Here is an 18,400-nt window from a genome sequence, read left to right as displayed (position 1 = left end):
ACCAAGATGACATTTTGATTTAAATTAGAATAGCATCAACAAGGCAGTATCTTAGCAAAGTCAGTCTGGTGGGTTTATATACAAGATGGAGTAAACTGATGGAAGGAATAGATAGACTTGCCACAAAACTAGTTAGGAGGTCAGTGTAGTAATTCTAGGTGAAAAGGAGTGAGGGTCTGATCTGGGGTAATAGCGGGAATAGAGAATCTCCCAAAAACTAAGCCCAAGTGAAACTACAAGTGGGTGCAAACATTGAAATGTAGCTAATCTGGGGCACCTGGGTGGCTCAGTCAGTTAAGTGTCCAACTGTCTTGTGGTTCGTGGGTTCGAGCCCTGTGTCAGGCTTTATGCTGACAGCTCAGAGCCTGGAGTCTCCTTCGAATTCTGTGTCTCCCTCTCTCTCTGCCCTTCCCCTATCTTCTCTCTCTCTCTCTCTCTCTCTCTCTCTCAAATAAACATAAAAAAAGAAATATGGCTAATCTGCATTTAGTGTTTAATTTTAGGCACGTTGTCTTGGCCCTTTACATCACAGCTGTCTAAGCCCGCTTCTTTCCAATCAGGCCTGCAAAGATGTTCTTCATCACACGAGCCTTGGACCCTCCTGCACCATTAAGTACACACACTTGTTCCAAAGAGTGAGCAGTTGGAGGATTAGCACATTTCAGATGGAATATGATGAACCGAGTTGGTTCATCCTTTTCTCCCTCGATATATGCAAATACACCCACCCTTCACCTTCTTCACTATAGCACCCATCTTTCCTGCCCGGGCCAGGCACATCCAACTCTACACAGGATACTCCTATAAAAAAGATACAGGATGCAGCTCCTGGGTGGCTCAGTTGGTTAAGCATCCGACTGCGGCTCAGGTCATAATCTCACAGTTCGTGGGTTCGAGCCCCGCGTCGGGCTCTGTGCTGACAGCTCAGAGCCTGGAGCCTGTTTTGGATTCTGTGTGTGTCTCTCTCTCTGCCCCTCCCCTGCTCATGCTCTGCCTCTCTCTGTCTCTCAAAAAAAAAAACCCCAAAAACAAATGTTAGGAAACAAAGATACAGGACATTTCCAGCAGACCTGAAGATTCTCTCATGCTGCTTTCCAGGCAATAATACCATCCCCTTCAGAGAAAAACCATTATTCTGGATTCCATCACCATAGGTCTGTTTTGCCTGCTCCTGAACTTCATATAAACGGAATCATAAAGTACTCTTTTGTGACTAGCTCCCTTCATACAACATCATTATTTGCGAGATTTATCTATCTGTATGCATGTAGCAGTAGTTAATTTTTTTTTTATCTGCTCTGTAGTATTTCCTTGTATGGATATATCTACCACAATTTCTCCCAATAATGGATATTTTAGTTGTTTCCAGTTTTAGGTCATTATGAATAGTGCTGCTACAAATCATTCTTGTATGTGGACAAAAGTACTTATTTCTCTTGGGTACATCCCTAGGAGTGGGATGGCTGGGTCATTGGTTAAATGTATATTTAGTTTTATGGTCAAATAGCTTTCCAAAACGGTTGTACCAATTTCTACTCCCTCCAGCAATGTATGAGAATGCAGATACTTTATTGCACATTTTCACCATCCCTTAGTATTGTCAGTTTTTCTAAGTGTAGCTATTCTGGTGTGTAGCTAAGAATTTCTTCGTAACTTAGATATAGACTTCATCGTATTTGATAAACTTTGGGGTGATTTCTGGGTAAACAACAAAGGAATTCCAGAAAGAAAACCCACTAAAACTACTGTAAATAAAATCTGGTAAAGGTGCAAACCCATGAGGACAGGGAAAATAGAAATGGCAACAATAACAATGTTTTGGAAGCCAGAGGCTGATGGAAAGTCAAATCTTAACAGAATCCTAAGTGCGTAGTAGGGAAAACAGAACCAATCTAATTTATATATCATAAAATGTCCAAAAGTCTCCAGAAATGGCAGCACCGGGTGCTTCTAAAAGTGGAGGTAGGAGCGCCTGGGTGACTCAGTCAGCTAAGCGTCTGTCTTGGGCTCAGATCATGATCTCGCGGTTCGTTGAGTTCAAGCCCCATGTGGAGCTCTGTGCTGACAGCTCGGAGCCTGCCTCGGATCCTCTGTCTCCCTCTTTCTCTGCCCCTCTCCCACTTGTGCCCTTTGTCTCTCAAAAATAAAGAAACATTTAAAAATAAATAAGTAAATAAAAATAAAAGTGGAGGTAAAGAGGGTGGAGCCAAAATAAGGACTGGGTAAAAGCTGCTGTTACGGACTAAACGTTTGTGTCTTCCCTGCCAAATTCATATGTTGAAATCCTAACCCCCAATGTGATGGTACTAGGAGATGGGGCCTTTGGGAGGTGAAGAGGTCATGAGAATGCAGCCATCATGAATACGATTAGCGCCCTTATAAGAAGACACAGACATTGCTTTCTCTGCTGTCTGCCTCATGAGGACATAGCAAGAGGCCGGCTGTCTGTAAATCAGGAAGGGGGCCCTCACCAAGAACCCAACACTATGGGCCCCCTGATCTCAGACCTCTAACCGCCAGAACTGTGATAAATGTTTGTTTACGCCACATAGCCTACAGTATTCTGTTATAGCAGGCCAAAGCCTGGGGCAGCTGTTTTGTTTTGTTTTTGTTTTTTTTTTAAAGAAATGAAACAAAATAAAACCACATCCATCAACCACTTGCCTCGTCCATACCACGGGGCTGATGGCTGTCCCTCATCTCACCACAGCAGAACACTGAAGCAGAAAAAACAGCAGACATTGGGCACAGCACAGAGGAACTGTGCAGAAAACAGGGTAATTAAGCAATGGTATGTGTGATGAATGTAGAAACCACCGACCCCCAACCTCCTTGTACATGTTCCCCCAGAACACTGGTCATTCAAGGTTAACCCTCCATACAAGAGATTGGAAGAGACTTCTCTGAAGGGGGCTGGCCCTAGAGGAGAACTCCGAAGATACTGACATGGGGTTTGCCAAATGGCGCGGCCAAAATCACCTGATAGCAAAACTCTTTTCATGAGCTCCACCCACACTTTCAGACCTTCCGGTCAGCTTTCTAGTACTTTCTTTTTTTTTTTTTTAATTTTTAAAAAAATGTTTATTTATTTTGGAGAGAGAGACAGAGACAAAGTGCGAGCAGGGGAGGGAGAGCAGAGAGTAAGTCGAGATAGAGGGAGACCCAGAATCCGAAGGAGACTCCAGGCTCTGAGCTGTCAGCACACAGCCCAGCATGAGGCTGGAACCCACAGACTGTGAGATCATGACCTGAGCCGAAGTCAGGCGCTTAACCGACTGAGCCACCCAGGCGCCCCTCTAGTACTTTCTTCTTAAATGAACAGGCAAGAATTGTCAAACCTTTAAAGAACAGAGAAAAAATCAAGCATCAAGCAGGAAAAAGCAAGTAGTTGTAAACTGGCTCTGCAGAATACAGAAAGCTTAAAAACTTAAAAAAAAAAACCCTACCATTCACTAACAGAAAGCTTCAAAAAAGGAATGTATAAAAAACAAACAAAAAACTCCAGCTCTTAGAAATTGTTAACATGTTATTTTTTATTCCCTTCCTCTATGTTCATCTGTTTTGTTTCTTAAATTCCATATATGAGTGAGATCATATATTTGTCTTTCTCTGACTGACTTATTTCACTTAGCATAATACACTCTAGTTCCATCCATGTTGTTGCAAACAGCAAGATTTCATTCTTTTTTTCCACTGAGTAGGATAAAAAATGAGAGGGAGGCAAACCATAAGAGACTCTTTCTAAAAAAATGTTTTGATGTTTCTTTATTTTTGAAGAAGAGAGAGATAGCACAAGTGGTGAAGGTGCAGAGAGAGAGGGAGACACAGAGTCTGAAGCAGGCTCCCGGCTCTGGGCTGTCAGCACAGGGCCTGACACGGGGCTCAAACTCACAATCTGTGAGATCATGACCTGAGTGAAGTCAGATGCCCAACCGACTGAGGCACAAGAGACCCTTATATACAGAGAACAAACTGAGGGATGCTGGAGGGGAGGTGTGTGGGGAGATGGGCTAAATGGGCGATGGGCATTTAAGGAGGGCACTTGTGATGAACACTGGGTGTTGTATGTAAATGATGAATCACTAAATTCGACTCTTGAAACCATTACTACACTATATGTTAACTAACTTGGATTTAAATAAAATTAAAAAAAAAAACTAAAACCAAAACCAAAAGAATAGCCATTTACTGATAGTGAACTGTGTTTATCATTAAATATGTCTTTGTTTGAAAAAAAAAAAAGAAATCATAAACACAATACCAGAAATAAAAAAAAAAATCAGGAGTTTGAAAGAGCCAAGAGAGGAAATCTCCCAGACAGAATTTTTTAAAAGATGAAAAATAGGAACACAAAGAATATTAAAGGATCAGCCCAAGTGATTCACCATTTGAACAACAGACGTGAGAGAGAGAACAATGAAAATGTAAAGAAGTCAATGAAATAACTCGGGAAAATTTCCCAGAACAGATGTACATGAGTTTCTGGGTTGAAATGGCCCTAGCACAATGGATGAAAACATACAGCAAAGCTCAGTCATGAGATTACAGAGAACATGGAGATTTTATGAGCTTCTGGGGGGAAAAAAATCAAGTCCTAGGGAAGGGGTGGGAGAAATCAGAATGCCCTTGAACTGCCACAGTAATACTGGAAGCTTAATGTCAGTGGAATAATGTTTTCAACAGGGAGGGGACATGTTCTATCTAGAATTCTACACCCAAGCAAATGATCAATTGAAGGTCTCAAATGTACCTCCCATATATCCCTTCTCAGTAAGCTACTGTGGGATGTGTTCCATCAAAAAGAGGAAATAATCCAAAGAAAAAGACATGGGATACAGGAAACAGGAGGTGCAACCTGTGATTAAAGGTGACGGGAACTCTCAGGATGATAGTGAAGTTAGATTCTAAGTTAATGGAGGGATAGTCTTAAGGTAAAGGAAGGTGAACGATCTAGCTTGAAATTGGTCGGAAGGTTCTAGGAGATACTTCTTCCAGGGATGAAAAATTGTTCGAATTCTTATTGTCTGCAAACATTGAAAGGAGATATATGGACGCTTGGTGGAGAGACTGGGGTTAAATCCTTAGAAAACCAAGCAAACGCATGAGAGACTTCTTATGAGCACTATGGGGTTCAAAGTGCAGGAAAGGAGAATTCATCATAGCTTTCCTCCACACGTTTCAGCCTTGACTAGCATAGTTATTCTAACTGAAACTTACTGATTTGATTACACTTCTATACTGACAGGATGGGAAGTGTGCCCCTGTATCGCGAGGTCAATGGATAAGGACAAAGCAGAGAGGTAGCAACACACGCACGTTATTTAGATACAAGTCAGTAAATACCAAAACAATCCACTAAGAGTCAAAAGTGGATGGGCTGCCTGGGTGCCTCGCTTGATTGAGCTTCCGACTCTTGATTTCGGCTCAGGTCATAATCCCAGAGTCGTGGGATCAAGTTCCAAGTTGGGCTCCATGCTGAGTGTGAAGCCTGCTTAAGATTCTGTCTCCCTCCCTCCCTCTTTCCCTAAAATGACATCATTTTTTAAAAAGTGGTTGCCTCTGAGGTAGAGGAAGCAGGAGGAATGAGGGCAGGGGATGGCTTTCTTTCACAAACTTGGTAGGGTAGTGGGCTTTAAACCTATGCTTTCCAAAAGTGGCTTGCAAATTCCCTAGAGGTGTGCTAACAGGAGAATGAAATTAGAGATTCAGTTCCTCAGTCACACTAACCCCTTTCAAATGCTAAGCAGCCACACGTGGCTAGTGGCTACTGTAAGGGATAGGAGAGATCCAGGACATTGCCAACTTCACAGAAAGTGCTGTTGCACCGCAGTATTTTACAGGGTTGTGAAATCAATAGGGGGGATCACAACCGGAATTTAAATAAATGAAATAGAATAGAAAGTTGGTGAGCAAGTCAATACTGTTTTTTCACATAAACAAACAGTTTCACAGAATATCGCTTTACGTACATGTCAGTGGGTGTGCACAGCTTTGTGAATCACGGTAAAAAAATGTTTGAAAGCCCTTCTTTAAATTATGTGTACAGAATGTGGATGTTTTCTTTTTTAAACAAGAGAGTGGCAGACTCCTTGTACCTGGCAGAATCCTCACTTCTTGTGATGGCATCATCCACAGCCTCACTTCCTTGAAGGAAACTTTGGGACCTAGGGCACCATTAAAAAAAAAAAAAAAAAAAACAGGGGCACCTGGGTGGCTCAGCCAGTCAAGCATCTGACTCTTGATTTCAGCTGGTCATGATCCCAGGGTCGTGGGATCAAGCCCTGTGTCCGGCTCCATGTTGAGCATGAAGGCTGCTTCAGGTCCTTTCTCTCTCTCTTTCTCTCTCCCCTTCTGCCCCATGCTCACACTAAAATAAAATAAAAAAACAAAGGGTATCTTTTTTGAAGTTTGGCCTTTGTATTTATTTTTTTAATATAGGAAGAAGAAAGTAAGGCTAAGAGGGTATTTTGGGATTTGCCCATGGTTACAAAGCCAGTGATAGAATGAGCCAGGTCTCCCTCACCTCTATATCCAGAACTCTCCACAGTCTTCAGGGACTGGCGATCCTTTCGGGCAGGAGTATGTTGATATGTTAACCTGACTGACAAAGATTGGCTATAATGATGATGATGATGATAGCTAACAAAAGCTTACTATGTTTCAAACATTTTACCTGGACTAACGCGTTTTAACCCTCACAACCCCCCTGTGAGGTAGATCCTATTATCAACCAATCCCATTTGTTCAGATGGAAGAATGCAGGGGAGGGGTGTAGATTAACCTGCTCAGTCACCCAGCTAGTGACCAGACTGAGGCAGTCTGGTCCCAGGGCGCTAACACTATATGACAGACACCCTCATAGAGGTGCCTGGTTGGTTCAGTCCATGGAGTATGTGGCTCTTGACCTCGGGGTTGTGAGTTCGAGCCCCCATTGGGTGTGGAGATTACTTAAAAATAAAATCTTGTGGTGCCTGGGTAGTTCAGTCAGTTAAGTGTCTGACTCTTGATTATGGCTCAAATCATGATCTTAGGGTTGTGAGATTGAGCCCCGTGTCGAGCTCTGTGTTGACAGTGGAGCCTGGTTGGGATTCTCTCTCTCCCTTTCTCTCTGCCCTTCCCATTGCTCACGCTCGTGCTCTCTAAATAAACGTTTAAAAAATAATAGTAATAACATACACCCTCATATAACTCAGATAAACTGACTTCCTAAATTTTAAGTAGCCTAAAGATAACAGTTATCATTTATTAGCACCTACTAATAATCCACACTGACAGGACTGTGTTTTGTTCCACAATTAGCAGTGTTACAAAGGAGGTCTACTCTATGAACTGTATCAATGTAACAGCTTTGGGTTCCAGCGCTCCAAACTAATGGATGGGATTTACACAGGCCAGGTTAGCTGCTTAATGCAATTCCATAAACCTACATTTGAGTACTTTTTATTTTTTTTTAATGTTTATTTGTGAAAGAGAGAGAGAGAGAGAGAGAGAGAGACAGGGCATGAGCGGGGTAGGGGCAGAGAGAGAGGGAGACACAGAATCCAAAGCAGGCTCCAGGCTCTGAGCTGGCAGCACAGGGCCAGATGAGGGGCTCGAACCCTCGAACCACAAGATCATGACCTGAGCCGAAGTCGGTTGCTCAACGGACTGAGCCACCCAGGCGCTCCTACATTTGAGTACTTCTTAAATATGTGTTTAAAAGTCTGGCTAACAGGGGTGCCTGCCTGGCTCAGTCAGAGGTGCCTGTGACTCTTGATCTTGGGGTTGTGAGTTTGAGCCCCATGTTGGGTGTAGAGATTATATAAATAAATAAATAAACAAACAAACAAACTTTAAAGAAGAAAGGAAGGAAGAATGGGAGGGAGGGAGGGGGAAGCAAGAGAGAGAAGGGAGGGGAGGGAAGGAGGGAGGAAGGAAGGAAGAAAGTCTGGCTAATATTCTGGATTTTTATCTGCAGATTTTTATCTTGGCACATCATTAGGCACAAACTGGCTTGATATGGATGGTTTTATTTCTTAAGATTCGAGTGCAAACTTAAAAACAAGAACAAACCAAGTTTTTCATTAGGAATAAACACAAAAATCAAAGTAACAATCCTGCGATCGTGCATTTTTAACAGAAAGTACAAAATATGAATACATTATCATTTGTAACCACATTTGAAAATTAAAATATTTCTCTCCAAGTTCCAAATACCACACAATCATTAACCTGTCTTCTTCTTGTCACCTCAGAGACATTTGTCATGTGCTATCAGGAAAACATAGGCAAGGATTATTATGAATCAGTCTTTATGCCCCAAAGAAACATTATTCTCCTTAACTTCTGACTCTTTGAATCATTCACCTGTATCTCGGTTTTGAAAAGCCATACAATTATATCCTTCCACTCTAGGAAGAAAAACAAGAAAGAAGCAATACAAGTATCAAGGAGGCAAGATATTTTCATGTAATTAAAGCAAAAGTCACAAGTGTTCGATTTAGAAATATACAGAACTGTAGTAAAATCTTTAAGTACAACTTCATTTGATGGCTGACATGTCAGAATAACAGTGAACAATTTAAATAGGTATAAAAATGTAGGATTAAAATCTTTAGCCTCAAATACTCGAAAAGTCACTATGAACATGGAAAGACCGGTTTACATAAACATGTATATATATATATATTTTTTTTTGGGGGGGGGGATGAAAAATCAGGGGGTAGTGGCATCTCCCTGGTCCCTTAACAATATTTGGATTTTCCCAAAGAATTAGCAGCACCCAACTTGAAGTGTTAATTCCATGTTTCTAAAGGACCTATACAACAGATTAGTTGGCAGTGTTCTAGCTTTCTGGAGATGGGAATGGGTCAGGGTGAAGACACTGGGGTATGCATGCATTCACATATTTAAAATCACCATTCCAAATGGGGCGGGGGGGGGGAATTCACATATTGAATAAAAGATCTAAGGAAATCATCCTTAAAGGATCAACAGTGGGCCAGAACAGCAGAAGCTGACCAGTAGTCTACTTGATGATGATGGTTATTCACTCTTCAAAGGCAAGTCGGGAAGAATGACAATACTCACATACACATAACTTCAGAGTGCTTGCCTTGAATTTGACATTGCAGAACACTGAACAGAAATCTCAACAAAAACCTTCATTCTTGCTTATAACAACACCAGACTATTTTTTCCTTTTCACCACCATATACAGAACATTTAAATATTTTCATTATAAATATCTTAGAGCAAAAAGAATGTATTTTGTTGCAGTGGTGGCCCATGTCTGTACAAAGCAATGTCAGCAACATATATGTGTGTGTATGTATATATATATATATATATATTGATTAAGAAAAAAGTGCAAAGAATAACAGTATTAAGAAGTTTTGCTTTTTACAGTAACTATGGTTCAAGTGTGAAAATCTGTCAGATGTAGAATCCCAGATCTTAATGAAAGATTCAAAAAGAAGCCCGCATTGCCAAGTTACTGCACAAGTTATCAGTCCCTTATCGAGTATCTTCCCTTTTCCCTGATCTAGCATTTCCAGTTTCTCAACTCTTCCCACAGACAGGAAAATAGGGGTAACAGTGTATCCTTCCCTTTAACTTCCCCAAACTCCTCCGAGCAAATCATTCAGAGATTCAAACAAAATACTGGGGAGGTCATTCATCATCACCCGCTTTGCTCAAATTAAAGCTAAATGAATCAAATCAGCAACAGCAAGCAGACCTTAAATTACAAGGCTAATTTAATATGAGTACACTTTCAAATCAATCCCTGTTATCAAAGATAAATCCAGAACTGAAATTCTTTCCCAGGTGGTAATTCTAATGGATTTCATCACCTTTTTGAACACAGAAAATAAAAATACTTCCTGTTAAAATGTGATTTCACTTTTTACCATTTTACCCATGGTCTCAGTCCTTTCTTTTGAACAAACCTAGAAAGACAACTCTCGACATTCTTCAAAATGTACTTTACTCTTAAGTCGTTCCAATAATTACAGTTACTGATTTCAGACCTCTGAGTTTCCAAAAAAAAAGAAAAAAAACCAATTTCCCTTTAAATATATCACTAAGTAATTTTTGGTGCATTTAATGTTGTTGTATTCAGACTTCAGGCACTGTAATTATTCACAACATTACAATGATTCTATGTCTAACCTACGCCAACAATTATGAATCCTAAAATGGTTTCCAAGGTACTGTTTGATTCTGTAGATTATATTATGATTGAATTTTGCCTTCAAGATAAATTGTTGGAAGAGAATTTTAAAGCCCTGCAACACTTCTTCTTTGAAGTAGTGTTAGTACATATTTCTTTTGTCATACTTAATATTTAAGCTTCTTCTGAACTAGGAAGACAGTAGACATTGGAAGATGCAAATTACCTCAAACTACATTCTACACCAGCTCCAGTTCATTTTGTTCAACATTCAATATTTTCCTTTAAGAGAGCAAGCAGATGGTAGGCTAATTTTTAAAAGCAGAATTTTTGCTCTAAAATTAATGACACAGCTAACGGGAAACAACTTTTCGATTTCAGCTTCATGAGAACTAGGCAAAAACTAAGTTAAAGTAGACTCCATGACTATTTTAATCACTTTGGGTTTCTTTCTTTCTTTTTTTTTTTTTTTTTTTACCATGTCTTTAGAATGATACGCCCCTTACATTCTAACAGACAGCTCAATAAGGCTTAAAACTCTAGAACTGAAAAACCACCAGACAACCTCCCACACACCTGTAAATGACAGAGCAGCATTTTATTTGCCCCCATACATTCGCTCAATGTCTTTGAGGTAATGGTTCTTCAGTTCCTTTCTCTTCAGTTTGAAAGCATCAGTGACCAAACCAGTTTCAGGGGTCCATGGCTCTGGACTCAAGCGGACCTTGATAGGAATTTCAAATCGCTCCAGATTCACTGAAATGAGAAAGGTAGGGGGAAGGTGGGAGAGAGGGAAAGAAAGAGGAGATGGGAGGGAATAGTTAATTAATGATTCCGGTGCCTTCCAATTTCATCGTAGAGTTCTCAAACTATACCTGAATTGTTTCAGTTGAATACAGTTTTAGCCTACAGAGATTTTATTCTACCATATTCCTACCATATGTAGGAAAAGCCTTCAGAGCCTTCCTATTTGTTGTTTCTTCTGCCTGCGATGGTCTTCCCTTTTGGTAGCTGCATGGCTCATTTCCTTACTTCATTCACGTGTCTACTCAAATGCTACTCGTAGGGAAGGCTTCCCTGACCCTTCAGAACAGATGTCCCCGTACCCTCTTTGTCCATCCCTTGGCACGAGATTTTCTTCAAAATACTTATCGCCACCCCACACATCATGTATATTTGTCTCACCTGCTAGAACATAAGCTCCATGAAAGCAGAGTTTTTGTTTCGTTCACTGCCATCCACGGGGCCACATTAAGAGCCCTCAGGAAATACATACGTATGTATTTATTCATTCTGCAGGGACCTAAACCGCTAGCCAGCCGTTCTTCTTGAGCTTTACTATGCATTCAAATTAGAATCAAAAGGGGGATTGTGAATTTCACACTTAAATGGTCTCAAGAATTGAGGTGGCACATACTGCACCTGAGTTAAACAACTCAGCACATGCTGAGATGTCAGAGCACAGAAAATAAGGACACAGAATCAATCAATAGAGTACTCAGTAATTTTAAATTCAATTACACTCCATCAAGTTATTATTAGTACAAGCTCATTCCTAAAATCCTGAAGACCCATTAACAGCAATGCTAATCTACAGATGAGCTTTATTTTTTTATTTATTTTGAGAGACAGAACGCGTGTAGGAGGTGCAGAGAGAGGGAGAGACAGAATCCCAAGCAGGGTCCTTGTTGACAGTGAGGGAGCTCCCAGATGAGGTTTATTTTATATGCAATTATTTAAAACAGCAATTTTGGGGCACCTGGGTGGCTTAACTGGTTAGGGCTCCAACTCCTGGTTTGGGCTCAGGTCATGATCTAAGGGTTGTGAGACTGAGCCCCGTCAGGCTCCATGCTGGGTGTGGAGCCTGCTTAAGATTCTCTCTCTCCCTCTCTCTCTGCCCCTCTACCCCTTGCTCATGCTCTCTCTCAAAAAAAAAAAAAAAAACAGCAATTCTGAAGGAGCACACATCTGCATGTTTAAAAACTACTGCTAGACAGCCTAGGTGACTTTAGAAACAACTTGGTTTCAGTGACAAGCACAAAAAGAAATCAAACTCAGGGATGTTTTTGACCTACTACCAGTCCTGAGTTTTTCAAAAGCTGGATTAAATTACTGAATTTCTCATTAAAATCAGAGAAAAATATAAACTGGAGTGTGGAAAAATAATCTTTCCCATTACACAGAACCAAATCCCTAAAAGTAATACCTGAACAGGAACATGAAACTTGCCCAAATTAACCAGGTCTGCTCTGTTGATACATTACAGCTCAGATATGGGGGAGGTGCCAGAAATAAGCCCATCTGTTCCCAAGGTCACATCTGGATGTTAAGGATACAGTTACATCCTCAGCTATAGATTTGGCTCCCAAACCTTTTATTTCATAATACAGTAAAACCTTGGCTTGCGAGCATAATTTGTTCCGGAAACATGTTTGTAATCCAAAGCACTTGTATATCAAAGCAAACTTCAAGATCCATTGGCCCAGTTGTGATCATGTGACGTTCAGCGTCACGGACTATTTGCATTGCAAGACATCGCTTGTTTATCAGGTTAAAACTTATTGGAAATGTTTGCTCATCTTGTGGAATGGTCACAGAACAAATTACTGGCAATCCAAAGTTTTACTGTACTTCCCTTATTTACATAAGTCCTATTCCGGAAACACTGATAAAATCAGGACAAGGTAGGCATATTATTTCAGTTGCACACAAGCAAATTTAGGTATATTTATAAAAGTGACTCTATTTAATCTTCATGAACTAAATTCCTGTTCAAAGGGGGAAAAGGCTACATTCTGGGAAATGTACATTTTGGGAAATTTCATTTTGGGAACTCCTAAATATTATCTAGTACCACAAGCTTCAGAGAACAATGGGTAATACCCCAGTTTCTTATAAACAGGATACACTGCCAACAAGTGAGAAAGAGCAGGGGGAAGAAAAAACAAACAGGATTTTTACACGTGGCATTTTATATGAATTACCTGCAACATTATGAAATACAGCCTGCAGGTGGCAGCAAATATTGTTGGGTTTTTTTGTTTGTTTCCCTAGCCATTGGTAGTTGTCAAATCACTACAAAACTTTTCAGTTTGTATTCTTATGATAGGTAACCTGAAAGCAAGCCCCACTGGGGTTAATGAGGTTGAAACTAACAATTTAAAGCTTGTTTTTCAGAGACGTGTTTCTCCCTAATCAGCTATGGTTTCTTGCCAGACCCCACTAGCAAACCCGCTAGATGTCTCTGCAGAGGTATAAACTGAAGGTCATGGATATGGCTCCAGCCTGTGAACAAGCATTCCTTCCCCGAGATAATGAGCTTGACACCGATCCAGTTTATACTGACTCACAGAGCATGCACCTAGCCCCTCACCCTGTCCTAAGAGGACCTCCTGAAGGCTGGGGCCATATTTTGTCTCCTCCTAATGGTAAGTCTGCACCGCAAAGTGAACATGGGATGTATGTTACTTATATGTGCAAGCTCCATCTTTCTTCATTCAGTTATAAGTTTCCCAGCCCTTTTCATCAAGGTGCATGTAATCCCAACCCGTATGATTATTTTTTAATAATTTTGTTTGAGAGAGCGAGTGAGCACAAATGGGGGAGCGGCAGAGAGGGAGACACAGAATCTGAAACAGGCTCCATGCTCTGAGCTGTCAGCACAGAGCCCGACATGAGGATTGAACTCGTGAACTGTGATATTATGACCTGGGCTGAAGCTGGACGCTCACCTGACTGAGACACCCAAGGTGCCCCCCAGCCTCTATGATTATTAATAAAGAAAAGAAAAGAAAAGAAAAGAAAAGAAAAGAAAAGAAAAGAAAAGAAAAGAAAAGAAAAGAAAAGAAAAGAAAAAAAAAGAAAAGAAAAAACCTTGTCCTGTTCCCCTTCAGGAAGGCAGATTTGAGGCTTGCCCTTCTGTCTCTTTGTTTGGCTGCCTCTTAAACCCTTTCCTTGCTGCACAATGTCTCAGTGATTGGCTCTGCTGAATGTCAGGCACGTGAACTCAAGTTTGGTTACAAATGTGGTGAGCCAGCCAGGAGCTCATTGCACATGGTTTGTCGGCTCCCAGCCGGGAACAGGAGTCTGATGATGAGTCCAAGCAGCTGCCTAGGCTCCTTGTCGCAGGGACAGTTCCTGGGGCCCCAGCTGGACTGGGCACCGGACCTTTGCTGCTTAACTTTTGCAGCAATAGTTTTGGGGTTTGGTTTGGACAGACCTCTCTTGATGAGTACTTCACGTGGGATGGCACGTGAGCTTATTTCTTCCTCCCATTCAGTTGCCTTCAAATAGGGGGTTTTGGTTTGGCTCTCTTAGCTTGAGTAGGAAGCCATGTGGTTGAGTCAGTAAACCTCTGACTTTTAAGAAGAACTAGCAAGTAGGAAGCTGTTTCGTTCAGTTGGCGAAGTCCCGACTTTTGACGAGGACCCAACACTCTTCTGGGCTTTATTTATTGTGTTTCTTGCTGCAGTGTTTGGTATCTTTCGATCAAATGGGCCACATGCTAATTGGAAAATTGGAAATGCCTATTCAGTTCCCAAATGCAACCCTATGGGCTGTATTTCCCCAAACTTGACAATGTTTCATTATGAACCCATGAAAAGGGGGAAAAAATGGAGGCACGTGGGTGGCTCAGTCGGTTGAGCATCCAACTTCGGCTCAAGTCATAATCTCACAGTTCCTGAGTTGGGAGCCCGGTGTTGGGCTCTGTGCTAACAGCTCAGAGCCTGAAGCCTGCTTCAGACTGTGTCTCTTGCTCTGTCTTGGCCTCTCCTCTGCTGGCGCGCTCTCTCTCAAAGATAAATAAACATTTTTTTTTAATTAAAAAAATGATCTTCTTTTTGCAACATGCAACATTGCTTGGCCACAATGTTCATTAGACTCTGGAGAAAAATAATGAACTAACAGACCCAGAAATTATAATGTTATCTTGCAATTAGCTTTGTTCTGTAAAAGGGAAGAAATGGGATGAAATACCCTATGTTCAGTTTTTTAGGATGCTGTATTAGAATAAGCCCATGCAGAAGAAATGTAATATTTTATTTCAACACACAGAGACAGACTTGGAAATTGGGCTTTTAATGTCCTCTCCACAAATATTAGTAAAACAAAGGCTATAAGACTTTGTTTGTATCTTGTGTATTTGTAGGTGTGTCCATAGATGTTGTAAATATATATTCTCTACCTCTGGGTGGTACTGTTAAGATTAATTCATAAAAGAGCTCTATTTAGTTGGTTTATAGGCAAGAGCTTGCTAAGAATTGGGCATTCTTGGGGCTCCTGGGTGGCTCAGTCAGTTGAGCTTCTGACTTTGGCTCAAGTCATGATCTCACAGTCCATAGGTTGGAGCCCCATGACAGGCTCTGTGCTGACAGCTCAGCCTGGAACCTGGAGCCTGCTTTGGATTCTGTGTCTCCTCTCTCTCTGCACCTCCCCCACTCACACTCTCTCTCAAAAAATAATTGTTAAATTTTTTTTTTAAAAAGAACTGGGCATTCTTAAAACTCAGAAAGATAGAAACCAACCCAAATGGTTTTCAAGTTCACATGATCTGCAAAAACAGTCAGTATTAAAGCTAACTTAAGGTTGTTTGTTTAATTAAAATGGAAATGTCTTTCAAGTTGCCAGCATTAGATGTAAAACTTTTATTCTGCCTGCATTTACTTAAGTCAAATAAGTTGATAGGATCTGTTACAATTTTTTTAAAATATGCCTTGGGAGAATGACTGTGATATCTTATAAAGTTTTTATGGGTGATCAAAATATAACTGTTGAGAGCAAGTAAATTAAGATAAAAAGGTTTCTAGGTAAACTTTTAAATAGCTTCCACAATCTTTGGTAACCTGAAACCTTAAAGTTAAATTCATTAAATATCCAGATCATTTCCAAATAAGAGAAAATAATAAAACATTCCTTACCGACCATAGGTTTATGCACTTTTGGTTTCTTTATTACAGAGAATCTAAAGATCAAGTGGGGTCTCGGGGCACCTGGGGGGCTCAGTTGGTTAAGCATCTGACTCTTGACTTCAGCTCAGGTCATGATCTCATGGTTTGTGAGACTGAGCCCCGCATCAGGCTCTGCGTTGACTGTGCAGAGCCTGCTTGGGATTCTCTCTCTCTCTCTCTCTCTCTCTCTCTCTCTCTCTCTGCCCTTCCCCCAGTCATATGTGCTCTCTCTCTCTCAAAAATAAATAAACTTAAAATAAAATAAGACAAAACTAACAAGATAAATTGGGGTCTCTTAGTAAACATGTTTTGTGCTTTATTAAGAGATTATACTATGAAAAGTCATAGGTTTCTAAAAATTATTAAATAAACTCATAAATGTGCTGAGCTAAAAAATTCTGGTGTAAGAGTCAGTTCACAATCGGTTACTATTAGTTTTCACTAGAAATTGAAGTTTATAATAGTTAAGAATTCTAATAAATGTAATTAAGGCTACTGGAAAAGGGGAACAAGTCTGTATGCAAAGAAAATGGTGTATAAAAGTGTTGAATCACTGTATCATACCCCTGAAACTAATATTAACAGTGTATGTTTACTATACTGGGATTAAAATAAAATTAAAAGAATAAAAATAAACCAAAAAAAAAAAAAAAACCAAAGGAAATGGGATATATAATTTTGGTTAAAAAAAAAAAAGGTATGAAGAATGTGAATACATTTTTGTTGAGGGAAAAGGATTTTGTCCTAAAATAATGAGACTAGTTATTTAAAAAAAAAAACTGAGGAAAAAAATCTTTTTTTTTTTTTTTTTTTAAGAGAGAGGGGGTTGTGGACAGAGAGAGAAAGAGAATCTCAAGCAGGCTCCATACTCAGCATGGAGCCTGATGCAGGGCTTGATCCCACGACCCTGGGACCCTGACCTGAGCTGAAATCAAAGGTTGGATGTTCATTGGGTGTTGTATGTAAGCCAATTTGACAATAAATTATATTAAAAAAAAAAGAGTGGGACACTCAACGGACTGAGCCACCTAGGCACCCTGGAAAAAATCTTAATGTAAAAAAAAAAAAAAAATTATGGAGGGTTTACAAAGGGAAAGTTTTGAAACAGAATTTTATGTGTGGTCAGGACTAAACTTGTAATAAATGAGTTTTAATATTAATAGTACACTAGTATAAGACTGGAATTTGTTTTTTCTCTGTGTTAGGATAACAAAGTTTTCTTAGATTGTTGGTATGCTCTTGATAGAAAATTACAAACAAAGGTTTTCTTCATCTGCCTGGAAAAACAATTTGTATGTTTTGTCTTTATCAGGCCATTGAAAATACTTAAGAAAGCTGAATCTTCTCCATATTGAAAAAGCTAAGTTTTGCTAATGCCTATGCAACCTTCTGTGTTTACCTTTAAAATCTCGTATTGTCATCTTGGTTAAACAGATAATTATTAAGTTTTGTAACGATCTGTAATCGTATTTTGGTATGTATTTTAAAACGTTCTGATATTTTTGACAAACTTCTCCAAATTCAAATTCTAAATGAAATCTTTTCAACCAATTAGGCTTATTTATTTGGTTTGTCCAATTACACAAGAAGCATTGTCAAATAAGTGCTGATAAACTTGCTTTTTTAAAAAAATTTTTTTAACATTTATTTTTGAGACAGAGAGAGAGAGAGAGAGAGAGCATGAACAGGGGAGGGTCAGAGAAAGAGGGAGACACAGAATCTGAAACAGGCTCCAGGCTCTGAGCTGTCAGCACAGAGCCCGACGCGGGGCTCAAACGCACGGACCGCGAGATCATGACCTGAGCCGAAGTCGGACGCTTAACCGACTGAGCCACCCAGGCGCCCCAGTGCTGATAAACTTTCTTAGGCTATACTGTGTAGATAAATGTTATGACTGTTCCAGAAATTATATAAAATTCCTAAGGTCTTGATATGTCCTGGTATAATGTCATCACTTGTAATTCTGATTACTGAAATGTTATGTGTTTGCAGAAGTAACCAAATTTGCCTGTCAATTGCATTATAATAAACTCTTATCAGATTTTTAACCATGGCCAATTTTTACATCTTTTATCATTTACAGACAGTTATACTTTTGCCTAGATGCTTTTACAAAAGCATCCTGCAAATGTGTTTCATCATGAGAGAGATTCATAAAAAAGACTTTCAACAATTACAGGTTTCTGATAACCTTAAGATCATAAAACTAACACTGGTTAAGAATCCAGAAAAACTGGATTCAAACAGAACAAAAACAACATGGGGCTGAAAGAACTGACAAAGAGGATTATATTTTTTA

At 39.9% G+C, this 18,400-nt stretch overlaps 1 protein-coding gene across 4 annotated transcripts in view; it reads right to left on the bottom strand.

Moving 5' to 3' along the window:
- Positions 1–7,989: 7,989 nt before the first annotated feature.
- ACSL4 (acyl-CoA synthetase long chain family member 4) overlaps positions 7,990–18,400 on the bottom strand; it is an 87,663-nt gene continuing 77,252 nt past the window's right edge. For all 4 annotated transcript variants that reach the window (XM_053891267.1, XM_053891268.1, XM_019426837.2 and 1 more), the window contains one exon: positions 7,990–10,909. In XM_053891267.1, the coding sequence (XP_053747242.1) occupies positions 10,752–10,909 (158 nt within the window). In that variant the 3' untranslated portion in view covers positions 7,990–10,751. The remainder of the gene's footprint in view (positions 10,910–18,400) is intronic.

The sequence above is a fragment of the Panthera pardus genome, unplaced genomic scaffold (assembly GCF_024362965.1).
Source record: "Panthera pardus isolate Hobbes unplaced genomic scaffold, ASM2436296v1 HiC_scaffold_27, whole genome shotgun sequence".
Classification (NCBI taxonomy): domain Eukaryota; kingdom Metazoa; phylum Chordata; class Mammalia; order Carnivora; family Felidae; genus Panthera; species Panthera pardus.
Note: the sequence above shows the minus strand (reverse complement) of the source record. Positions and strands in the feature narration are given on the sequence as shown.